The 23218-nt window shown below is 50.8% G+C and overlaps 6 protein-coding genes across 11 annotated transcripts in view; 1 reads left to right on the forward strand and 5 right to left on the reverse strand.

The window, feature by feature from the left end:
- Nucleotides 1–24: 24 nt before the first annotated feature.
- Nucleotides 25–6976, reverse strand: LOC114801934 (ras-related protein Rab-30). The gene is made up of 5 exons (XM_029000445.1): nt 6818–6976; nt 5061–5159; nt 4844–4927; nt 4299–4482; nt 25–1683 (listed from the first exon to the last, which is right to left on the reverse strand). Exons 2-5 carry the CDS (start codon nt 5151–5153, stop codon nt 1433–1435), a joined length of 612 nt encoding a protein of 203 aa, XP_028856278.1. The 5' UTR covers nt 5154–5159; nt 6818–6976; the 3' UTR covers nt 25–1432.
- Nucleotides 6977–7325: 349 nt separating this feature from the next.
- LOC114801936 (NADH dehydrogenase [ubiquinone] 1 subunit C2-like) lies at nt 7326–8578 on the forward strand. The gene is made up of 3 exons (XM_029000447.1): nt 7326–7543; nt 8268–8411; nt 8483–8578. The coding sequence occupies exons 1-3, from the start codon at nt 7405–7407 to the stop codon at nt 8530–8532; spliced, it is 333 nt and encodes a 110-aa protein (XP_028856280.1). The 5' UTR covers nt 7326–7404; the 3' UTR covers nt 8533–8578.
- A 296-nt stretch (nt 8579–8874) lies between these two features.
- Nucleotides 8875–9391, reverse strand: LOC114801935 (mid1-interacting protein 1-B-like). Its single transcript, XM_029000446.1, has one exon. The coding sequence runs from the start codon at nt 9367–9369 to the stop codon at nt 8983–8985; it is 387 nt and encodes a 128-aa protein (XP_028856279.1). The 5' UTR covers nt 9370–9391; the 3' UTR covers nt 8875–8982.
- A 1869-nt stretch (nt 9392–11260) lies between these two features.
- Nucleotides 11261–13380, reverse strand: LOC114802026 (guanylyl cyclase-activating protein 1-like). The gene is made up of 4 exons (XM_029000627.1): nt 12574–13380; nt 12286–12435; nt 12076–12163; nt 11261–11981 (listed from the first exon to the last, which is right to left on the reverse strand). Exons 1-4 carry the CDS (start codon nt 12766–12768, stop codon nt 11845–11847), a joined length of 570 nt encoding a protein of 189 aa, XP_028856460.1. The 5' UTR covers nt 12769–13380; the 3' UTR covers nt 11261–11844.
- A 603-nt stretch (nt 13381–13983) lies between these two features.
- c15h3orf52 (chromosome 15 C3orf52 homolog) lies at nt 13984–19012 on the reverse strand. Of its 5 annotated transcripts, XM_029000623.1 has the most exons (9): nt 18849–19009; nt 18551–18717; nt 17142–17213; nt 16523–16636; nt 16319–16433; nt 15734–15855; nt 15134–15201; nt 14889–15067; nt 14020–14298 (listed from the first exon to the last, which is right to left on the reverse strand). In XM_029000623.1, exons 2-9 carry the CDS (start codon nt 18635–18637, stop codon nt 14273–14275), a joined length of 783 nt encoding a protein of 260 aa, XP_028856456.1. In that variant the 5' UTR covers nt 18638–18717; nt 18849–19009; the 3' UTR covers nt 14020–14272. The 5 variants fall into 5 exon arrangements, with proteins under 5 accessions (XP_028856459.1, XP_028856458.1, XP_028856457.1 ...); XM_029000626.1 differs by lacking the exons at nt 18551–18717; nt 18849–19009 and adding an exon at nt 16717–16994 and having other exon boundaries at nt 13984–14298; nt 16523–16633; nt 17142–17204; XM_029000625.1 differs by lacking the exons at nt 18551–18717; nt 18849–19009 and adding an exon at nt 16717–16994 and having other exon boundaries at nt 13984–14298; nt 17142–17204.
- A 203-nt stretch (nt 19013–19215) lies between these two features.
- The window catches only part of LOC114802652 (capZ-interacting protein-like), a 9132-nt gene continuing 5129 nt past the window's right edge, over nt 19216–23218 (reverse strand). Inside the window, exons 2-7 of one of the 2 annotated variants that reach the window (XM_029001783.1) lie at nt 22315–22401; nt 22158–22235; nt 22015–22086; nt 20827–20979; nt 19942–20337; nt 19216–19547 (exon numbers count right to left, since the gene is read on the reverse strand). In XM_029001783.1, coding sequence (XP_028857616.1) covers nt 19527–19547; nt 19942–20337; nt 20827–20979; nt 22015–22086; nt 22158–22235; nt 22315–22401 — 807 coding nt within the window. In that variant the 3' untranslated portion in view covers nt 19216–19526. Of the gene's footprint in view, nt 19548–19941; nt 20338–20826; nt 20980–21760; nt 21965–22014; nt 22087–22157; nt 22236–22314; nt 22402–23218 lie in introns of those variants that run through there. The other variant, XM_029001785.1, reaches the window with a different exon arrangement.

A 23218-nucleotide genomic window follows, 5' to 3' on the forward strand; every position in this document is an offset into this window, starting at 1 on the left:
GCAAATAAATATCACAACGCTCGCTTAAAGTAAGTAATACAATGATGTTTAATTTGCATTTGAGTCTCATTATTGAAGGCTGAAGGCTTAAGAGTCTGGCTTCGGAACAAAGGCAATATACATACATAAAAGGACTCTGATTATATAGCAGAATTAATGAATTATATATCATTTAAAAAAATGGTTCATATTGGTGTGAACTAAGCGTAAAAAAAAGATCCCAGTTACTATAGATGAAGAATGAACCACATACATGTTGTCAATATTTTATTTAGGGAGCTTTGAGGTTAACTAGTACATATTTTAAAAAATGAATTTATGATTAAACAGCCTATAACTTTATCCGTTTTTCATATGTAGTGTTTACTAGAGTCCTTTCTCCCGTTGTCTTCCAGCCTCCATCATACAAATAAAAAAAAGAAAGTCAAAATGTTCACATTTACTGTAACCACTCACGAGTATTGCATTTAAAAGAGAGCATCTCTTAATCACAAAACATCAGATACGTTAATTAAATTACTGCTGATAAAAACTATGTTAGAAGAGAATAATAAAAAGCTTAATGCAACGTTAAAAATAGGGCCCTTTAACATCAAAAGAGTGACAGAATCACAGCGATATACTCAATAGTGTTATACACGGTTACAATATGGCGAAACATGGATGTACGAAATAAAGTGACATTCTGCATCTGGCCAAAACTATAAAAGGCTCCAGTTTCCCGGTGAAAACAGAGTCACAGGAAAACACGTGGACCACGGCGGGCAACTATAAAAGGCGTTAAAATGTCACATAAAAAGTGTGAACGAGACAACTGCTGGCAAGAAATCGGCTACGAAGCACACGATGGCGGCCGGATGCCGTTCATGGCGGTAAAACTGCGAGCGTCACCCTGGAAAAGGAGAAAGATAATAGAACTCTGGAGTCGTTTTCACGCTGGCGAGGCACGAAAACGCGGTTAGCAGCAGGTGTGATGGAGGAACGTGCTCACAGTTCCAGTGGTGCAACGGCAGGAAGAAACACGTCGAGGCCCGGGCCACGCGTGACCAGAAACGGGGTCATGCGGGTTCATCGCTACGCAGGAACATGGGTAATACTGGAGGACAGGCCCCTGCACGCCTGTCTGAAATGACGGAGAATAATGCTGGCGTCAGCGATGGTGCGCTAATGTTGGCGTTAAACGAATAAAAGCGGTGGCTTCGTGGTGATGCAGCAAGGCTGGGGTTTCGTCCCTTTCTCCAGACGAAGGAGACCCGTCACCGCCCCCTAGTGGCAGCAGCATGGCTTTTCCAACACTTCGTTCTTTCCTCTGGGATGGACCTAAGAAGGTTCTAGAAGCTCAGGAACCGAACCCCTCAGTAACAGGCTGGGGTGGGGGGGGGGGCAACACAATTAAAAAGCGGAGCAGCGACGCTGGTCCGCCCGCCACGGCTCAGTTGAGGCTGCAGCAGGTCAGGTAGCTGATGCTCTTGCCCTCGCCGGGCACGGCCGCGGCGTCGCTGTTGTCCAGCGTGTTCTGCTTGGCCTCGCGGATCAGCTCGCAGGCCAGGTCCAGGAAGAGCTTCTCCACGTTGTCCGACTCCTTGGCCGAGGTCTCCAGGTAGAGCATGCTCTGGCTCTCGGCGAAGTCCTCGGCCCGCTGCCGCACCACCTCGCGCTTCTCGGCCAGGTCGATCTTATTTCCTGCGGAGGACACGGAGCTGGTGAGTCCGCGAGGACTTGATATTTATTCTATTTATTTCACTTAAATCTTATTACTGGGGTGTCATTTCTACCTGTAAACCCTGTTTATGCCGAGTATTCGGCATAAATAAAATACTTTAAAAGCCGTATTATGGTTGTCAGAGTAACTGAAGAGCACAGATGTGATGTAGAACGTGTCCTCTGTATTTAACCGTCACCCTTGGTGACAGTGGGCACCATGACAGGTCGCCCGGGGAGCAGCGTGTGGCTTCTGATTACAGCCACCACAGCCCCTTCACTGAACACCGTTAACCCATTTCTACTTCTCCTCAATGGAAATGTTCATGTTGTTATGTAGACATGTTCTAGAAGAACTGGGTGTCGGTCTCCCCCAACTCTGTAAACGAATGAATGATCTTCTACAAGCAAACGTCTGCAGATAAAACCACCCTTAGATACTTGAGATTTAGAACCACTCGATGAACGTGTTGTTTCAGATGGAAGGTGGGTATACGTGTGTAATAATATAGATCCACAAAGCTGCCCGGAATCGTTTCTAAATCCGACATACAGTTGGCGCCATAAAACCTTTGGCCTTAATGCTGTGTGCAATCTTTGGCAACAGAAGTCCTGGCACAGAAGGAGCGAGTCTCTTCCAAGAAAGTGGTGCCATCGTGCTTCAGGCACTGGACAGCTTATAAAGCTAAAGGGTAAAATCATCGTAACAAGAAAAAAAAACTGCTGCAGTGTGCAAAAAGCCCGAGGAGATCCAGCCAACGGTCATCACCGCCGCAGGGAACTGGAGAGAGGAGGCCACGGAGGTTCTGAAGGCGTTACAATCGTCTCCCTCCATAGATCCAGATGCAGAGGGTTCTGTAAGAACAGCACCCTGCAACCAGAACATGCGACTGGCCACCTCCAAACAGGCCCTGGCAGAAAGTGGATAAAAATCTATAAGGAACGTCGATACCGCTTACATAAAACGCGAGCGCGGAACGACCTCTAACATGAGCCTGAGGGCTGCAATTAGTTCAATGATCTTACGAGAGGATTTTCCAGTTTTAATGTTCTTTAAACTGTTCAACCTCTCAGACCAATTTAAAACCAGACATTAATTTGAATGGCTGATAGTAGCCTAGCGGGTAACTAGATAGTATGGAGGGTGGTAGTAGCCTAGCGAGTAACTAGATAGTATGGAGGCTGGTAGTAGCCTAGCGAGTAACTAGGTAGTATGGAGGGTGGTAGTAGCCTAGCAAGTAACTAGATAGTATGGTGGGTGGTAGTAGCCTAGCGAGTAACTAGATAGTATGGAGGGTGGTAGTAGCCTAGCGAGTAACTAGATAGTATGGAGGCTGGTAGTAGCCTAGCGAGTAACTAGGTAGTATGGAGGGTGGTAGTAGCCTAGCAAGTAACTAGATAGTATGGAGGGTGGTAGTAGCCTAGCAGGTAACTAGATAGTATGGAGGGTGGTAGTAGCCTAGCGGGTAACTAGGGAGTATGGAGGGTGGTAGTAGCCTAGCGGGTAACTAGATAGTATGGAGGGTGGTAGTAGCCTAGAGGGTAACTAGATAGTATGGAGGATGGTAGTAGCCTAGCAGGTAACTAGGTAATATGGAGGGTGATAGTAGCCTAGCGGGTAACTAGATAGTATGGAGGGTGGTAGTAGCCTAGCGGGTAACTAGGTAGTATGGAGGGTGGTAGTAGCCTAGCGAGTAACTAGGTAGTATGGAGGGTGGTAATAACCTAGCGGGTAAATAAATAGTATGGAGGGTGGTAGTAGCCTAGGGGGTAACACACTCGCGGAGCGGCCCCGTAATCAGAAGGTTGCCGGTTCGAATCCCGATCTGCCAAGATGCCACTGAGGTCCCCTTGATGAAGGTCCCGTCCCCACACACTGCTCTCCAGGCACCTGTCATGGCTGCCCACTGCTCACTCAGGGTGATGGTTAAATGCAGAGGACAAATTTCACTGTGTGCACCGTATGCTATACTGCTGTGTATCACAAGTGACAATAAAAAAAGTGTCCCTGAGCAGGACACTTAACACTTAAGTGTCTCCAGGGGGGGACTGTCCCTGTAACTACTGATTGTAAGATGCTCTGGAGAAGAGCGCCTCGTAAATGCTGTAAATGTAACTGGTTCTCTGAATTTAGTAAAAAATGGTTGTAATAAGTAAACATTATCTGGCAGCGGATTAACAGGGTGTCTATCAGCAGGGATCTCGCGATATTCTAGTTTACTGAAAATGTAAAAACTGAGCTGAAATACAAGATGCGGTGATCGGTCTGTCCTGTAATTGGAAGTAGCAGCAGTACGGCGCCATCTACAGGAGTGGAGGTTGTAGTCGCACGCTGATTCGCCTCACTAAAGAAGACGCTCGACAGCTCCACCCGGTGGAATCAATTTCTATACAAAAATATCGATATGTGATGTCCCTGTATCAGCACAAAAAAAAAAAATCGATATATTGATGTATCGATATTTTCGAACACCCATAATATCCACTAAATAAACTATATTACTCTATTTTTATAAATTCTAATTCCTTGATAGCGGCGCATCGATTTCCAACATCACACATATGGGAGGACGTGATGTTACGAGATGTGGACACACCGACGAGGATGGTGACCACTTGGCTGTTGGCGTACTGCTCGATCTCGCGCAGCCACTCGGGCAGGCAGCGGAAGGAGTCCTCGCAGGTGATGTCGTAGGTGAGGATGAGGGCGTTGGCGCTGCGGTAGTAGCTCTGGGTTATGGAGCGGAAGCGCTCCTGGCCGGCCGTGTCCCAGATCTGCAGCTGTCACCACAAAATCGTCACATGACAACAATTAGCGATCGCCAGCAAGCATCGAGTCCAGTTTACATTGCGGGAATAAAAAACTCGGCAGCCAATCACGATGCATTACAGCAACGCAGCTGCTGGTTCTTAATTGACGTCCATAATCTAAATATCCCAACTGGCCTGGCCTGGCGCATCATGTGACATGGGCGTGGCCTCCTGCCCTCCTCATACAGAAATATGTATTCTCTTCGTTATGTCCCCAGCTGGACAATCTCCAATATTCCTATATATATAATTGGAAGAAGAGACACCACCTTCTTTTGGGGACGTCTGTTGCTGCGGGTTCTAACGGGGAGAGACGGATGGTGGTACCAACCTTCACCTTCACCCCTCGGATTTCCACCGTTTTGATCATGAAGTCCACCCCGATGGTCGCCCCCTGCCCAGGCGGGAAGAGTCCCTGGCAGAAAGAGGACGAGAAAGAACGTTAGGAACCTTTCGCACGCTGAGCATCTTTCAGGTGCGACTCGAGCGACCTGACAGGGACGGAAAGGGCGAAGTTCGTGACCTTTACGAGGCGTGCGCATGCTGACCTGGGTGAAGCGTCGGACCAGGCAGGTCTTCCCCACGCCGGCATTTCCGATCAGCACGATTTTAAACAGGTAGTCATAATCCTCCATACTCATCCTCGACTAGAACACGAGAAAACGTGAAGAACAACGATTAAACATCGAGAGCAAGATTACGTTCTACTGAGGAAATACAGCAAACTGCTGGTCTCTGGCAGACATGACCCCGTCCCCCCGTCCCACAGGGGACATTCTATCGCCACAGTTTTTAATGGAACCCTTTATTATGAAATCACATCAAGAGGACTATTGTGCTCTTTCCCAAAAAACACACTCAGTGTCTTCCGTCCCCACAGGGTCCGAGACGTTGCTATGGCGAAGCCGCCTGCGCGTGTGTTTTAATGCGGCCGTTGCCAAGGTTGATGGTGAGAGGAGCGCTATAAAGCAACGAGGGGACATAAAGCGGAGCCTGCAGGCAGACAAATATCACACACACACACACACACAGCCTGCACACACACACACACACATATATACACACAGACACACAAATGTCACACACACAACTAACTCAGGCCTGCAGACAGGACACACAAACACACACACACACACAACTAACTCAGGCCTGTAGACAGAACACACACACACAACTAACTCAGGCCTGCAGACAGGACACACACACACAACTAACTCAGGCCTGCAGACAGGACACACACACACACAACTAACTCAGGCCTGCAGACAGGACACACACACACAACTAACTCAGGCCTGCAGACAGGACACACACACACACAACTAACTCAGGCCTGTAGACAGAACACACACACACAACTAACTCAGGCCTGCAGACAGGACAACACACACAAACTAACTCAGGCCTGCAGACAGGACACACACACACACAACTAACTCAGGCCTGTAGACAGAACACACACACACACTAACTCAGGCCTGCAGACAGGACCACACACACAACTAACTCAGGCCTGCAGACAGGACACACACACACAACTAACTCAGGCCTGCAGACAGGACACACACACACAACTAACTCAGGCCTGCAGACAGGACACACACACACACAACTAACTCAGGCCTGTAGACAGAACACACACACACAACTAACTCAGGCCTGCAGACAGGACACACACACACAACTAACTCAGGCCTGCAGACAGGACACACACACACACAACTAACTCAGGCCTGTAGACAGAACACACACACACAACTAACTCAGGCCTGCAGACAGGACACACACACACAACTAACTCAGGCCTGCAGACAGGACACACACACACACAACTAACTCAGGCCTGCAGACAGGACACACACACACACACAACTAACTCAGGCCTGCAGACAGGACACACACACACACACACACACACACAACTAACTCAGGTATGTAGACAGGACACACACATATACACACACAACTAACTCAGGCCTGCAGACAGGACACACACACACACACACACACACAACTAACTCAGGTATGTAGACAGGACACACACATATACACACACACAGCCAGCCTGCAGGCAGGCAGAGCATCATGAGAGTGAGGGGAGTTTTAAACATGTTGTATTAAAGCGTAATAAAACTGACCAGCCCTCCTACTCTCAGCTACAATAGTTCGTAAAGCACAAACCCGCTGTAAACATGTACAAAATGAACCCGGCGGGGGTTTTAGGGCGCAGCCGCGGATGATGAATGACGGTCGCGGACCGAGCCAGAAGCGGCGGGGCTGCAGCCCGGCAACAGCGCACACTCACCGGCAGCAGCGTGGGCCCCGGGCCCGGCGAGCACTGGAGCCTACTGGGTCCACATCCAGAGCCTCCGGCCCCGAACCTCGGCGCAGCTCCGCGGCCGTGTTGCACAATGATCGCCGCCTGAGTTCCCACCGTTTTCACGGTGACGTCATTCCTCCGACCGACTACGGCGGCCGAGAGCGCAGAGGACGCCGGGAAATGTAGTACCACGTACACGCTTTATCGATATTAATATTACATTAATATGTGGTCTGAGACGTGTGTTTCATACTTTTCGAATGCTGGTATAAGGCTGGTATATATTTTAATACAAACATCTACACAAATTCGTCGTTTTTTATTTTTGTAACATACGACAAAATTACTTTAATGTACAAAATGTCCTGCCAATAAGTCAACGTACAGTTCTCCAAACAGAACACGGTCCAATAACAGAGAACCGAATAACCGGAAAGCACGTAACGACTCGGCATTTTTTAATTTAGTGTGCGGAACCTTTGACGCGGCGGGTCTCAGTTTCCGGCCGGATCGCTGGCCGAGCTGCGCTGCTCGGTGTCCTTGGTTCCCGGTGCGAGGTGAGCGGAGAGAAGATGGTTCTCCTTCCCGAAGAGGCCAAGGCGCTCCCGCCGCCCGGCGTCGTCAACCGCTCGTCGCTGTGGCTCGGCTTCTGCGGGCTCCTCACCTCCATGCTGCACAACTCGCTGGCCAGGAAGCCTGCGCTGCGGGCGGGTGTGTGTCATGCCGGCCGTCCGTCCGTCCTTACCGGGCTGTTCCCCGGGACCGGGGACCCGTCTCTCTTCCTGCGGGGTTTACCGTCTCTCCTCCTGCGGGGTGTACCGGGCTGTCCCCCGGGGACCCGTCTCTCCTCCTGCGGGGTGTACCGGGCTGTCCCCCGGGGACCCGTCTCTCCTCCTGCGGGGTGTACCGGGCTGTCCCCCGGGGACCCGTCTCTCCTCCTGCCGGGTTTACCGGGCTGTCCCCCGGGGACCCGTCTCTCCTCCTGCGGGGTGTACCGGGCTGTCCCCCGGGGACCCGTCTCTCCTCCTGCCGGGTTTACCGGGCTGTCCCCCGGGACCGGGGACCGGGAGCTACTATCATTCCGGGGGGATTTACATGCGTTTCTGTCGATTTACTTTTATAATCGCTGCCGCAGATAAATTGACCTGAAAACCGCGCCTTTCGGCTGAGGGTTAAACTTCACACACGTCCAGGCCTGTGGGAGCCAGATAATACGGTGAATTATTCAGCTTTTTTTTAATAAAAGCTGAAAGGTTCCTGAGGTTCACCACCATCTCACCACCGCGTTCAGACTTGGGGGTCTAGTTTATCTTCCGCCTTTTGTCATTATTCTATATTATTATATCTATACATCATGTGACCTCCAACTTTGAAATATCTGTGATGTTTGGTGGGCTCCCGGTAATTTTGACATTTTGGTCCCGGTGTCCTGCAGGTCTCCACCGCCACGTGCTGTTCACCACCGTCGGCTGGTTTCTCGGCTACCACCTCACCAAATACGAGAACTACACGTACGCCAGGCTGGACCGAGACATGAACGCGTACGTCAGCCGGCACCCGGAGGAGTTCCAGCAGAAAGGTGCCTGGAACGTTCATATTTCCTCCTTTATTCCGCTGGTCTCTGAGAAATTCCACGTTTTGTGTTTTCAGAGAAGAAGACGTTTGCCGAAGTTGTGGAGGATTTCCACCCGATCCGTTAAGATGACGTCCGCGGTTTTCTGATTTAATAAATTATGTTTTTGGCCCACGTTTTGTCTTTGGTGATGTTTTGTGCCCGTTTTTACCGTATTTCATGTAATAATTGCCCGTGTGAATGCAGGAGTTTTGGCCGTGGTGGCCTGGCGGTTACGGAAGCGACTCCGTAATCGGAAGGCTGTGGGTGCGAATCCCGAACCACCGAGGTGCCACTCAGGTGCCACCGTCCCCACACACTGCTCCCCGGGCGCCTGTCATGGTGCCCACCGCTCACCAAGGGTGACGGTTAAATACAGAAGACACGTTTCACCGTGTGCTGTGCTGCAGCGTCTCACAATGACAACCACTTCACTTTATTTCACTTTATTATTTGCTTTATTTGAAATGAACATTCAGGTGGTTTATTTTTTGCCGCGTGGTCTGGTTGGTTTCCGTGGCTCCGCAGCCGCGCCCCTTCAGCTGCTGATGCCGATGAGGTCCATGTACTTGGCGGTGAGGGTCTGGCTCCTCTGGGTCAGGTTGGCCATGATGGAGAAGAGCCCTCGCAGGTGGAAGTGGAAGAGGACCTCGGGGTCGGCGTCCAGCAGGGGCTCCAGGTGGCGGCGCAGCGCCTTGCCGTCGTCCGCGGCGACCAGGCCGCTCTCCACCGTGTTCCTGACGGCCTTCAGCGCCAGGTAGGACTCGTACAGGTCCTCGGCGCGGTCGGCGGCCTCGTCGGAGGGCACCTCGCGCAGCAGGCTGGGGATCAGCACCGTCTGCTCCATGTCGTGCACGGCGGCGCTGTAGCGCTTGAGGGACAGGAGCAGGGACGTCCTGCTCAGCTTGGCGTCGGCGGGCTGCATGGTGCTGCTGGTGGTGCGGCAGGCGGCCGCCTCGTCCCCGGCGCCCCGCCTTTATACCCGGCCGCGCGCTTGGCCAATCGGCTTGTGCAACCGGTGGTGTGATTTGACTCTGCGCCGCTTGTTTGCTGAAGGTCACCAGACGGGTCAAGGCCAACAGGCTTATTGGAGGACGATGACCCGCCACCATCAGGCGGTGAGGCAAGCGTCTCCGAAATGTAACCGTGTCCTCGTGGGGACGGGTTACTCGAGTCCACGCGGCTCCGACGAGAGCTTCTTTAGTGAGATGCCATGTCTCCTGGCTGAAGGTTCTGGAAGGTTCTGAAGGTTGGGAACCTCCAGTGTACGAGTCACCCGGGACTTACAGTCGCGAGATTCACGAATCAGAACCCGCATGACCCGCATGCACGCTGATGGCATGTTGGGGTGACCGAGGTCTAACCTGCAGCGGACACCAGACAGGAGCTGCAGGTGTCCAGGTCGTGTCTCCCTGTTCTGGCAGCGACCGCGGCTTTTAGGGCGGACGGCCGGCAGCCAATGAGATGCTCAGCTCAGCAGGCCACAGGGCTGGTGGTGGCCTGGTGGGTAACACATGTGCACAAAGTCCCAGGTTCGAACCCCACTCGCCACCACCGTGTCTGTGAGAAGGACACTGAACCGGGACTCAAACTCAGTCCCAGACATTCATTTCACTTTGACACAGTGTCAATTATTAAGTCCATTTTATCACACAGTCCCTATCTATTACCACATATTTCAGTATCGTCGTACGATGCCACCGTCTGCCGCTGCTTCTGTTTGTTTTTCTCCGAGACACGAAATCAAGCGTCCAGACTACTGGCAGACTCCAGTGAAAAGACCAGCAGATACATCCTGGTTCCTGACAACTGCTAAACGAGGACATACCATGAAACGAACCAGAGGGTCACCACAGCCACCACCACCATTACAACTACAGTTTCAGGGATCTTCAAATGGACCAGTAACATCATTATGGACACGTAATCTAGACCATGACACTGACTACATCCTGGACTTCTCCAACCCTACAACTGTAGGACTCATTATATCATATCCAACCCTGCACTGACACCATTTGCAGGCTCACTCTACCCTGGAAGGGGGTCCCTCTCTGTATCACTCTACCCTGGAAGGGGGTCCTTCTCTGTATCACTCCTTCCCAACGCTTCTTCTGACTCCAGTTACTTCCGTTTCCCACCACAGGATGGCGTCTTGCAGCCATGCAGTTCTGAATGATCAGATTCTGGATTAAAACGCACGCGGGACGGACCACTTTAGAACATCTGTTTAGGAGCCCAGATAGGAGATGATGGGTGAAAATGTTCACAGAAGAAGAAGCACAAGACTAAAGATGAATTCTCCCGCTGTGAAATCACGACGTGTTCCATTCTGGCCTGAAATCTACACGTCCGTGTGAAATGGTGTGATGGAGATGGTGTTGCTGCTGTTCCCTCGCCTGCTTCCTGGGTTTATGTCATTGGTGATGAGCTCCATTTAAACAGATCGCTGTCTGTTTTTTTAACCCCACCGGCCCTTTAAGAGGGAAATTAGTCGAATACTTGGTTTAATGGGACCAACCGGGCCGGTGGGATAAATAACCGCGTCCACTGAAAAAACTGAAGACGTGAAGTGATGTGATACACAGCACACGGTGCACACAGTGAAATTTGTCCTCTGCATTTAACCATCACCCTGAGTGAGCGGTGGGCACCATGACAGGCGCCCGGGGAGCAGTGTGTGGGGACGGTGACTTTGCTCAGTGGCACCTCAGTGGCACCATGGCAGATCGGGATTTGAACCGGCAACCTTCTGATTACGGGGCCGCCTCCTTAACCGCGCATTTTGGGATTAAAATAGCGAGGGAAGCATTCTCTTTAGTTTGATAGCAAAGTTGTGTTTATTAATAAGGCAACACAAATAATTCTTTAAACACTATTTACTGCATAAAAATAGTGTTTTAAGAAAACAAAATGCAAACAGAGCGATGAAGAGACGGTTCTATTATCCTGCAGCTGTCACGGTATCTACGCGTACATCATGGGTCTTTTCCTGGTGCTCCGTTGGTTCTCCTTCTAGAACCGGCCCGGTGTGCTGTGGTTCTGTCTGGGAAGATCAGTTCCTCTCCATCGTTTATTACCCGTGGTCTCGTGTCAAAATACGTCTGACCCCTGACCTTCTGCACCCTGACCTTTCTGCTGAGTTCAGTGGCATTTTGATGGGTGTCAGTTTCTTCTCTTCTACTTCTCTTGGTGAGAGTAACATGAGAAATGGTGGAAAGGATGGTGAAGTTGCATCTTCTTCTGTTTGACAGCACAGAAAGGAGTGGGTGCAGACGTGGAGGCGTGGCCAGGCGGAGCAGCAGTGGTGGCGTGATGCACCACCTTCAAACATGAACATTCAGTCCAGTCCAGTCCAGACCCTCCGTGGCCTGAGATTTACATTTTCAGCAGAGGCTTTCTAATTCGAGATGTTCTTCTTCTGACCGTTGACAATGATTTCCAGGACATGGGTGAGATCCATCATTTTGGTGAGCATCTCCATGATGTCTGGATGGCCTTTAGCACCAGTGATGAACTCTTCCAGGGTCAGCTCACCTGAGACAGAGAAGAAGAAACTGGAAGGTCATTCCTCAGAAAGCAGAACCAAAGTCAGCTTCTGTAGATCTGAAAGCATCATCTTGAGTCTCACCCTCCCCGTTGATGTCGATCCGAGTGTAAATGAGCTCCACAATGTCCTCCGGGGGGATGTCATATTTACGGGTGATGTCTTGTATTGCCTGAAAATGAAGAACCATTACCTTCAAGTGCAGTAGATGTGATTCAGGTCAGGAGGAACTCCTCTTACGTCAGCAGTTCCTCATCAGCTATGCTATTTTCAGGATGTCTGAGAAGGACCCACCTTAAATATTGTCTCCATTTCATCCCGGTCAATTTTTCCGTTTCCATCCTGGTCAAAGAGCTTGAAGTACCATTTCAGTTTCTGGTTTATTTCTCCTTTGAGCAGCAGACTGACGGCTGCAATGTACTCCACAAAGTCTATATAACCATCCTGGGCAGCAAGAAAAGATCTACATTTTATGACCTGACCAGACGATAGATCATGTGCTTGTATCTCTGAATTTAGAGAGGGTAAACCCTAGATCCCAACATGCCTGGAACCCAGTCTCACAGAAGACAAAAGTCTTACCCCATCCATGTCGAAAGTGAAGAAGACCTGGTCCACGTAGCTGCTGGCCTCCTCGGTCATGCCCTGCATCTCCAGCATGTTCTTCAGCTCAAAGAGCGTGATGACCCCAGACGGAGAGCCCTTCATGAACTTGTTGTACCAGTGGTGCATGTCTTCAGCCAGGATGTCGTCCAGGTTGGAGCCATGAGCGCCCATTATGTCCCCTGACTGCTGGAAGAAAGCTCTTCTTCTGTAGATCTATTGTATTTGTGTGTCTGCTGGTCTTCTGGTTTGGACCTCGGTCAGGACTTGTGATGCTCACTCCTGTGCCACTGATCTCACAAATCCCAGCCACAGCACCCTAAAGCCCTTAAGTCGTTCGGCGCCTAAAAGGGACGATAACCCCTTAATGAGATAACGCCGGGACTCTTCTGAGAAGAAGACAGGAGAGTCCCCAACCACGGAGCTCCGCCCGGCAACCCCCACCTGAGGATTAGCAGCCTGTTCCTTACACAACACCTTCCTCACACTCATCCTCACCCGCTTGGCGGGGGGAGGAGCTTGCGGACATTTCTGGCCCAGCAGTCTACCGAGCTCCTAATTGGACATATTTCAGAAAATTGAGGACGTTTCCATTTCAGCTGGACCACAGTGTGATGTTTCCAGTTGAGGTTATAGTTCCGTGTCCATGTTTCTTTCTAACCTTCACCTTCCTGGAATATGAACGTGTTGGTGACCAGCGCCCTCACCCTCTCACCTCCAGAGTTCCAATCGAAGATCAACTCTCTACTATTAGCAAATCTGCCATCATGAGATTAACCGTCCGCCAGAGCGAAGCCCGGAATAGAGACCAGCGGCCAGGGGACGCGCCAAGATGGCGATTAGCAGCGGTCCTCACGCCAGCATCGCTTCTGGAGGACGAATCGCTCTTAAATTACAACCAGGGACATCATTTCAACATGAACTGTGCCACTGACATCTCTGCTGCACGTAGGACACGTGTCACCGTGTCACCGTGTGCTGTGCCGCAGCGTTTCACGGTGACAATCACTTCACGTTCAAACTTGTCCGCGCTGGAGGACAATAAATGTTGCAGCAAACAAAGCGAGGCGCCGCAGAGGGGACGCAGGGGTCTCACAGGGGACGTGCGTGTGTACGAAAGTTCTGATTGGCCAGGTTCTCCAGGCTCGGGCATCACCAAGATCCCATTAAAGGATCGGAAGGACTGACAGGTTCACCAGGCGCTGGGCACGAGGTTGGTGGACTAAACCAGGTGAACATCACCAAAAAATACAATCAAACTCTGAAATATGTTAGAGAAGGAATAAAGTGTCAAAAAAAATAGTCACAGAAACATGATTACATTATTATTATTAAAAAAACAATCATGGCATGAGATTTTACACACACACACACACACACACACACACACACACACACACATATATATATATATATATATATATACATGCACGTTTATAATAAAAAAAAGATCCCAATATAAGAAATTTATCTCATAAGTCAACAGTGAAACTGGACCTCCTGAAGCGTGACAGCTGTTTCATATCTACTAGTAATGTCTCTACGATGGTGATCGGGGATTCTGGCTCTGGGACCATCAGCATGTTGTGGGTCCCTGTTGGCTGATGGGATCGCGGCTGGAATCTTCTGGGCGGCACCGCGGGGCGGAGCTGTAGCTCCCCAGTGTCCATCCGGGAAATCAGAATCTGCAGCCGCTTCCGCCCTCTGCACAACAAGAGGGCAACAGAAATGCACGAGCGACCAGGACCAGAACCCTGCACATGATGCACTGGGGCTTCCAGAGGTGACCAAGCGGGTGAGGAAACGGACCCGTAATCGTTGTGGGTTCGAATCCCGACCTGCCAAGGTGCCACTGAGGTCCCCTTGATGAAGGTCCCGTGCCCACACACTGCTCCCCGGGCGCCTGTCATGGTGCCCACTGTCACCCAGGGTGATGGTTAAACACAGAGGACACGTTTCACCGTGTCACCGTGTGCTTGTGTCTCACAATGTCAATCACGTCACTTTAAAGTGCTTTAATAAGTCTGGACGTAACTGAATCAGGGGCGCTAGAGAGCACAGTTTCATCTGCGCTGAGGTCATCAGAATCATATTTGTATGTGACCTACAGCGTAAAACAAGAGGAATTAGAACTAAAACCTACAACCAAGGTTTATTTTTTGCAAATTAAAGTTAGTAATTAATCACTTTATTTTTTTACGTGAGTGCGGACAGGAATTTGGGGGTTTTTGGGGTCTTGGCTTGTCTGAACCGCTGCATCAGTCGATGTGAAATGTATTTAAACTTGGTCTCACCCTCCATGGAGAGCGAGGCGGGGTCCAGCTTTAGCCGGTCTGCTTCCTCGAACCCCCGGTCGTAGAGATGCTGCAGCAGGACGTTGGAGACCATCTCCAGGCTGAGGGTGAAGTTCACCAGCCGCGCCGAGTCGACGGGCATGTGGAAGTGCAGGCAAAACTGGACAACGTCCCCTTTCCTGCAACCGGGGACATTTACTCGCCACGTGTCATAAGAGCCTCGAAGCGCACGAACGTGACTTTACCGTGATGCCGTTCTGGACTGGTTAAAGTAGCGCCCGAGGGCAGCGGAGGACTGGAAGACGTGGTTGAGCTGTGGACACAGAGGACAGAGGGAGTTGGAGGGACACTTCCAGCCTGGAATTCCGGGATCTGCTCTTCTCTCTGACCCATTAGTGATCATTATGCTATTTACTTCCTGTATTTTGCTTTCTCTGGTTCTAATCTAATAAAACCTTTTAAAAGTACAATGGTAGAAGTTAGACAGAGAATATAAACACTATGGATCATGTGACCTAAAATGAGGACACCATGACGACACCACGACAGGCTGCATGAAGTGTAAGAACGTGGGGTCCTTTGGAGCAGTGGTGGCCTGGCGGTTAAGGAAGTGGCCCCGTAATCAGAAGGTTGCCAGTTCGAATCCCGACCCGCCAAGGTGCCACTAAGCAAAAACACCGTCCCCACACACTGCTCCCCGGGCGCCTGTCATGGTGCCCACTGCTCACTCAGGGTGATGGTTAAATGCAGAGGACAAATTTCACTGTGTGCAGCATGTGCTGTGCTGCTGTGTATCGCATGTGACAATCACTTCATTTTTTTGGTGGGTTTTCTAGTAGTCTGACCTGCGCGTGGAACTCATCTTCAAGCGCCGCGTCGGTGGAGTTGGAGCTCACGTTCCCTCTGAAGAGGCGCCGAAGTACGAATGACGAAACGTCGTACTGGTCTTCTGGCTCCTGGCGGGCCGCTGTTGGGAAAGACGCGGTGGAAGCGGCGCATTAGGAAACGGGCAGGCGAACTTTGACCTTTTTGCCAAACCGCCCTGACTGCTCTATTTACTCAGCCTGACCTCAAGAGGGGAGGAGCCGCAAAACCCACAGTACAGACGATTCTACAAATCTGTCATCTGCTGCTGAAAATGGGTGGAGGAGAAGGTGGAGAAGGTGGAGATTTTAATACATTTCCACGTTTACCAGACGCCCTTATCCAGAGCGACTTACAGTCAGTAGTTACAGGGACAGTCCCCCCCTGGAGACACTCAGGGTTAAGTGTCCTGCTCAGGGACACGATGGTAGTAAGTGGGATTTGAACCTGGGTCTTCTGGTTCATAGGCAAGTGTGTTACACACTGGAGAAGGTGGAGGAGGTGGGGAATGTGAGGAATGTGGAGAAGGTGTGCAAGTTGGAACATGAGTTAGAAGTGCATCACACCTGAACAGGTGAGGATGGAGATGATGATCACCAGGGCGATGAAGATGATGAGCAGAATAAGGACCATCCACAGCCTGAGATTGCCCACCACTTTTTTATTCAGTTTTCTCCTGCACTGAAACACACACACACACCTCAGATGGAACAGACTGACTACATTTAAACATAAATCGTGCTGAAACACCAAATCATATTTCATATTACGGCGAGAGGCCAGAACCCGCAGAAAACGGCCCGAGCAGCAGTGACCTCAGGTCCCACGGGAGGATCCAGACGTGACGTTTCATCACTTTCCACGCCGTCACCGTCGGCGTCCTGCTGTGAAAAACACACACAGATCACTTTCAGACCCGAGAAAAAAGGACCGGGAGAGAAGCTCCCTCACAGATTTAACCTGCCTGGACACGTCCCCTCGCCACACACATGGCCGCTTTCTATTTCCTCACCAAACAGAATGGAACTTTACATCTGTTGGGAACAAGGACACGCCCGGAGGCTCCTGGGTTCTACAGCAGCGACGTGCTGATCAGGTTCCACGACTTTTTACACAGACGGGCCAGATTCAAATTCCAGCGGGGGGACGTGAACTCGGATCTTCTGGATTTCAACAGGAGAACCGAGACGAGCTCCAAATCTGCTGCTCAGAGGGCCGAGGTCAATATGGCTCACTGATAACCTGGAAAGGCAAATATTACAGGCAGCAGGGGCGGGGCTGGCGGGCGGGGCGGGGCAAGGTGAACAAACAACCGCACACACATAGACACGTCGCTATCAGACAGAGCGGAGAACAGAGAACAGTGTCCGTGGAGTCCGGGAGACTCACCTCGCCGCGGCCGAGCAGGGACGCGTCCTCCGTCCCGCCGTCCACCACGCAGGCGCCGTTACCAGGAGACGCCTGGACAACCAACAAAACTTCAAATCAATCTTTCAATTTTATTACCAATGAAATATGCACACTGTCCCAGTGTCTGTGTGTGTATAGTGTCTGTGTGTGTATAGTATATGTGTATACTAGGAGCATCCTGTCTAGCTGCATCACTGTGTGGTTTGTCAGAGCAGCTGAGAGAATCATCGGTGTCCCTCTCCCCTCCCTCCAAGACATCTACAGCACACACCTCACCAAGAAAGCCCTCGGCATAGCAGCTGATCCCACCCACCCAATGCAAACCTTCTTCAGTCTGCTGCCATCAGGGAGGAGACTGCGGAGTCTCCAGGCCAGGACCAGCAGACTGAAGGACAGCTTCACCCATCAGGCTGTCAGGAAGCTCAACTCCCTCCCGGCTCTGCCCCCACTCCCCTCACTCCCCTCTTCAGCTCCACAAACTTTCTGAACTCTAAATCACACAAACTGACCATGCACCAGTCACTCTGTGCAGCTCTGGTCTGCCAACTACCTCACTTGTCACTTTGTCACTTTAACACTTACAAGCTCTGTTGCACTACATTGTTCACATTGTTTATGTGCTTTGCACTCTCCACCATGTGCCCTTATTTGTATATTGTGTTTTTAAAATGTTATACATTTGCTTATTTTTATACCTTTGTATTTAATGTTACTGTTTGTATTTAATGTTACTTGTAAGCACCATGGGTCTGAGAGTAACACAATTTCAATTATCTGTATGTCCTGTACAGACAATAAGACAATAAAGCTGACTTTGACTTTGACTATAGTGTGTGTGTATAGTATGTGTAAAGTGTATGTGTATAATATGTGTATAGTGTGTATATAGTGTGTGTGTGTGTGTGTGTGTGTATGTGTATAGTGTGTGTATAGTATGTGTATAGTGTGTGTGTGTATGTGTATAGTATGTGTATGTGTGTGTATGTATGTATGTATAGTATGTATATAGTGTGTGTGTGTGTGTGTATAGTATGTGTATAGTATGTGTACAGTGTGTGTATGTATGTATGTATAGTATGTGTATAGTGTGTGTGTGTGTGTGTATGTGTATAGCATGTGTACAGTGTGTGTATAGTATGTGTATGTGTGTGTATGTATAGTATGTGTATACTGTGTGTGTGTGTGTGTGTGTGTGTAATATAGTGTATGTGTATGTATATATATAGTGTGTGTGTGTATGTGTATAGCATGTGTACAGTGTGTGTATAGTATGTGTGTGTGTAGTATGTGTATGTGTGTGTATGTATAGTATGTGTATACTGTGTGTGTGTGTGTGTGTGTAATATAGTGTATGTGTATGTATATATATATGTGTGTGTGAGACTCGCCTGATCTACGGTGTCCGTGTTGTTGTTGTTGGCGCTTCTCTTCTCTCCGTGTATCTGTGTTAACTCCACGTCTCCAGCTGGGTCCATGTCTCCTCTCCGCTTCTCCCCTCGTTTCTCCCCGCAGGTGAGTCGGGAATCTCCGCGGGAACCGGATCCTGCTGCTCCTCCTCCAGTAAAAAGAAAGTGAAATTCTGGCTAGAATTTCAGGAAGTTTGCGTGCGTGTCTGTGTCTCATTATAAGACGTCATTCATTCTCGGTCCCCCTGTTTATAATGTCCCCTGTTCATATTAATGCCACCTGGTTATAATGATGTCCCCTGGTTATAAAAATGTCCCCTGGTTATAATGTCACTTTTTGTGACTTGTTTCTGATCTTCTCCACCGGAAGCAGCTTGTTGAGAAGAAGTTCCACTTTCCTCGCACTTTACTCCAGAGCGGCTGTAATCGCGGTTTAACGCCCCGCAGGTGGAGTTCGGCGCGGCCGGATGGCGCCCTCTGGTGGACGGAGCGGCGCCGCGCATGCGCACTGACGTCAGCCACGCAGGACGTTCACAGCGTGGATGGGGTCGTGACGTCACGTTTAACCTGGCGGTTAAGAAGCTAAATGCGTCTGATCCACGCAGTAAATGGCCAGACGTGGCCACACAAACACGCAAGAACAGTTGTAAAATATAACAAGCTCTTTATTTGGTTGCATATTTACAGAACAGAAATCAGTGAAGAATCTACAGTAATGATGTAACACCAACACAAACTCCGCCTTCTTGTGTTCATCCAAAATACCCTGACGGCGCAAAAAAAAAAAAATCATAAAACTTGTAAACTGAAGGAATGCAAGCTAATAAGCGCTTTTTTTTATTGTTGTTTTATCAAATTCAGCACATTTTCAAATCAATTCATTCTCGCTCTGCATACAGTCACATGTGTTAAACACCCCTGAAACTGGGTCCATTTGGCAGCCTGGCGTGGTCCGTCGTCACTGTCCAGCACTCAGCTTCTGTTGGAGAACGGAGATGTGAAGATGTTAAGTGAAGTTATTGTCATTGTGATATGCAGCAGCACAGCACATGGTGACACGGTGACACGTGTCCTCTGTATTTAGCCATCACCCTGAGTGAGCAGTGGGCACCATGACAGGTGCCCGGGGAGCAGTGTGTGGGGACAGTGCTTTGCTCGGTGGCACCTCAGTGGTACCTTTGGCGGATCGGGATTCGAACCGGCAACCTTCTGATTACGGGGCCGCTTCCTTAACCGCTAGGCCACCGCTGTCCCAGAAAAAATACAATCGTGGCCAGTAGGGGGCAACTGTGTGAACTAAACTGTCCCCAACCCTGGTCCTGGAGACACCAGCCCTGCACAACTCAGGTGCTGCTCCGCCCTCCTCTCCATACCTCTTTGGTCTCCTCCTCTTCCTCCGGGGGGGGCGTCGTCTCCTCCCCTTTTCCCTCCGTTGCTCCGTCAGCTCCTGGCGGATGTCCTTGTTGGACGTCTGTCGCGGTGTCCTCTGTGGGCCTTCCTGCCTCCTCGGTGGCTGGCTTGTCCTCGGAAACGTCCTCGCCATGCGCAGCGTCCGGCCTGGGGGGTTTGGCCTCAGGATTCTCCGCCTCCCTCTCCTCCCCCTGCCCCTCTTGTGAGCTCTCTTTCACGGTGGAGGCGGGGGGGGCGTCGCCATCGAACACGTCGTTCCTGCCGCCGTTCTGCTCCGACGGCGACCCGGGCTCGTCGCTGCCCGACTTCCGGTGCTGCCGCGTCGGCGGCCGCCGCTTGAAGGAGAGCCGCGCCCGACACTGCGGACAGGGACGGACGACAGGACAGACATTTACATTTACCGCATTTATCCACAGGGACTGTCCCCCCCTGGAGACATCAGGGTTAAGTGTCCTGCTCAGGGACACCATGGTCGTAAGTGGGGTTCGATCCTGGGTCTCCTGGTTCAGAGGTACCCGCTACTACCACCCTACACAAACTATAACTCCGGGCTGATCCGTCCCCTTCACGTCACACGAAGACACGCCTCTGCGGACCTGAGGACAGCTTAACTTTGACCCCCGGGGCAGGCAGGGGGCAGCGTGTAGAAGCGGCGCGGGTGTGAGGTGGATCTAGGTTAAAAGGATTAGGGCGTAAATCCCTCAGGCGGGGGGCGTGTCTTACGAATCATACAAACTCATGTCTGCAAGTTGCCATATAAAGTTCTGTACGTTCATGCCCCAAATACGCCTATTTCTTATTGGATATTGGAATTGTTGTTGTGGTCATGTGACCGTGGCCACTCCCACCTTGTTGATGCTGAGCAGCGGGGTGCCCTCGACGGGCTTCTCGAAGCTGACGGGCACCTCGTCCACGCTGGGCTTCTGGGTGGGGCTGAGCGGGGGGCTCAGGAAGCTGCCGCTGGTGGGCGGGGCCACGGTGGGGGACAGGGCGAGGTTCGCCTGCAGGAGGACAGACAGACGTGGACGTTCAACAGTAGTTACAGTACGGCAGCAAATACGGTGAAGATTACGGGGCGTGGGAACGAATCCCATAATCGATGCATCACCATGCCAACGTGGACGCGGTACAGAACATAATGGCAGAAATCGCAGCATTTATTTTACATCACAGACCTGAACTCTCGTCTCACTAACGTATTTATAACGTAACGTGAAGTCACGTAGAGAAACTGACGCATCGTGAAGCAGTAATAGTGGTGGTAGTAGCCTAGTGGGTAACACACTCTCCTACGAACCAGAAGACCAGGTTCAAACCCCACTTACTACCATCGTGTCCCTGAGCAAGACACTTAACCCTGAGTGTCCCCAGGGGGGGACTGTCCCTGTAACTACTGGGTGCTAGTAGCCTAGCGGGTAACACACTCACCTACGAACCAGAAGACCAGGTTCAAACCCCACTTACTACCATCGTGTCCCTGAGCAGGACACTTAACCCTGAGTGTCCCCATGGGGGGACTGTAAGTCGCTCTGGATAAGGACGTCTGGTAAATGCCGTAAATGTAAATGTAAAATTGAGGCCTTGATAATCGCAATCGAATCGTGAGACCAGTAAAGGTTCTCGCGTCCATAAAATCTAGAATTCGTATGAAAATGAATAAAGTACCTTTTTCCCGGAGATTCATACGGGACCAGACGAGATTAGCAGCCTGTTCTTATACCGAACCGATCAAAACTACAAATACAACACACAGCAGAAGCAGGAGAGGAACGTGATGAAGACCTGCGCGGCTCTGGAGAGGTGAAGGTCGCGTGTGAAAGCCCCTCTGACCAGCAGCAGAAACCCGGGCGACCGCGAGTTCATGCCTGGCGGAGGAGAGCAGAGGACGAGCGAGAAGGAACCTGAGCCCCGGCTTAGAGATATTCAGGGCTGGGCCCTTCCCCCTCCTCATTAACCGCCGCCCTGCCGCGACCGCAGCTCCCGCACTTACACGTCGCCGCCACCGGGCGGCAGCGCAGAGCATGAGAACAACGCACCTGGATCTTCTCGAAGAGCGGCGAGTTCTTCAGACGGCCTTTGGCCTGCGGGGACATCCCCCCGGTGGGCTTCTGGGGGGAGACCAGAGGCTGAAAAAACAGAGTCGCGCCGTATTTAACGGAGAAACGCGGAAGTCCCTGACCTGTGGACCCTCACTCTCCGGGTCCTTCTTCTGCAGGTTCAAGGTGTTTGGAGGTTGTCTCATGGGTTTCTTTGGAAACTGTGAGAAAAGATCATTTTGTGTTATTGAGACCCCACTGGAGACCCCAGAAGGCCCCGTATGAGTGTGTGTGTCTTACCCCATCTCTTCTAGCGGGCGTTGGCAGAGCAGAACCTTTAAACTTCCCCGCCAGCTCCGCCACCGATGGGCTGGCTGAGCAGTTCTCCTAGAACGTGAGGAAGGACAAGAAAGCCAGGTTTAGCCGTAAAGTCAGAGCGTAGATCTACAGAGCGTCGATCTGAACCGCTGGACTGAGTTCTGCGGTTCTTCGTTGTGTTATGCTGGGTTCTGGTGATGTTCACACACACACACACCCACACACACACACACACCCGTTCAAAACAATAAATCAGCATAAACTAAACCAAGCAGCATACAGTAACTGTTAATAAATGTGGACGTGCACCACAATCTCATGTCAGGCTGCGCAGAACCCCCTTCATGCATTCCGAATGGAACCATCACATTAAACGTTATTACGCAACGCCGCCTTTCCTCGTGGTTTTACGAGGCCCCGCCCACTCTCCTACATTTCACAACAACAGGAAACAGCGAGGACGGCGAGCGGCGAGACCACAGAGAGATGATGAATGGCGTGATGGAGAGGAGCGGCGTGTTCTGGTGTTGGGTTCTGTACGGTTCTGTGTCGGGTTCTGTGCGGTTCTGGTGTTGTGTGCTGTGATTAGTTCTGAAGGGTTCTGTTCGATTCTGGTGTTGGGTTCTGTGTCGTTCTGGTGTAGGGTTCTGTATGGTTCTGTCAGGTTCTGTACAGTTCTGTGTCAGGTTCTGTGCTGTTCTGTGTTGGGTTCAGTGCATTTCTGTATCGGGTTCTGTGTGGTTCTATGTCGGGTTCTGTGTGGTTCTGGTGTTGTGTGCTGTGATTAGTTCTGAAGGGTTCTGTTCGATTCTGGTGTTGGGTTCTGTGTCGTTCTGGTGTTGGGTTCTGTACGGTTCTGTGTCGGGTTCTGTGCGGTTCTGGTGTT

The sequence above is a fragment of the Denticeps clupeoides genome, chromosome 13 (assembly GCF_900700375.1).
Source record: "Denticeps clupeoides chromosome 13, fDenClu1.1, whole genome shotgun sequence".
NCBI classification, from domain to species: domain Eukaryota; kingdom Metazoa; phylum Chordata; class Actinopteri; order Clupeiformes; family Denticipitidae; genus Denticeps; species Denticeps clupeoides.

Bases quoted from the DNA above. Each gene is read 5' to 3' on its own strand.
- LOC114801934 (XM_029000445.1), bottom strand. From the start codon at position 5,153: ATGAGTATGGAGGATTATGACTACCTGTTTAAAATCGTGCTGATCGGA. The intron at 4,928-5,060 runs GTCAGCATGCGC...TCTTTCTGCCAG, and splicing joins TGGTCCGACGCTTCACCCAG to GGACTCTTCCCGCCTGGGCA. The intron at 4,483-4,843 runs GTTGGTACCACC...TTGTGGTGACAG, and splicing joins TCCGAGGGGTGAAGGTGAAG to CTGCAGATCTGGGACACGGC.
- LOC114801936 (XM_029000447.1), top strand. From the start codon at position 7,405: ATGGTTCTCCTTCCCGAAGAGGCCAAGGCGCTCCCGCCGCCCGGCGTC. The intron at 7,544-8,267 runs GTGTGTGTCATG...GGTGTCCTGCAG, and splicing joins GAAGCCTGCGCTGCGGGCGG to GTCTCCACCGCCACGTGCTG. The intron at 8,412-8,482 runs GTGCCTGGAACG...TTGTGTTTTCAG, and splicing joins GGAGGAGTTCCAGCAGAAAG to AGAAGAAGACGTTTGCCGAA.
- LOC114801935 (XM_029000446.1), bottom strand. From the start codon at position 9,369: ATGCAGCCCGCCGACGCCAAGCTGAGCAGGACGTCCCTGCTCCTGTCC.
- LOC114802026 (XM_029000627.1), bottom strand. From the start codon at position 12,768: ATGGGCGCTCATGGCTCCAACCTGGACGACATCCTGGCTGAAGACATG. The intron at 12,164-12,285 runs GTGGGTCCTTCT...CTTCATTTTCAG, and splicing joins AAATGGAGACAATATTTAAG to GCAATACAAGACATCACCCG. The intron at 11,982-12,075 runs GTGAGACTCAAG...TCTCTGTCTCAG, and splicing joins GATCGACATCAACGGGGAGG to GTGAGCTGACCCTGGAAGAG.
- c15h3orf52 (XM_029000623.1), bottom strand. From the start codon at position 18,637: ATGGACCCAGCTGGAGACGTGGAGTTAACACAGATACACGGAGAGAAG. The intron at 16,637-17,141 runs GTGAGTCTCCCG...TGTTTTTCACAG, and splicing joins CCCTGCTCGGCCGCGGCGAG to CAGGACGCCGACGGTGACGG. The intron at 15,202-15,733 runs GTCAGACTACTA...CTGTGTCCACAG, and splicing joins AAGATGAGTTCCACGCGCAG to CTCAACCACGTCTTCCAGTC.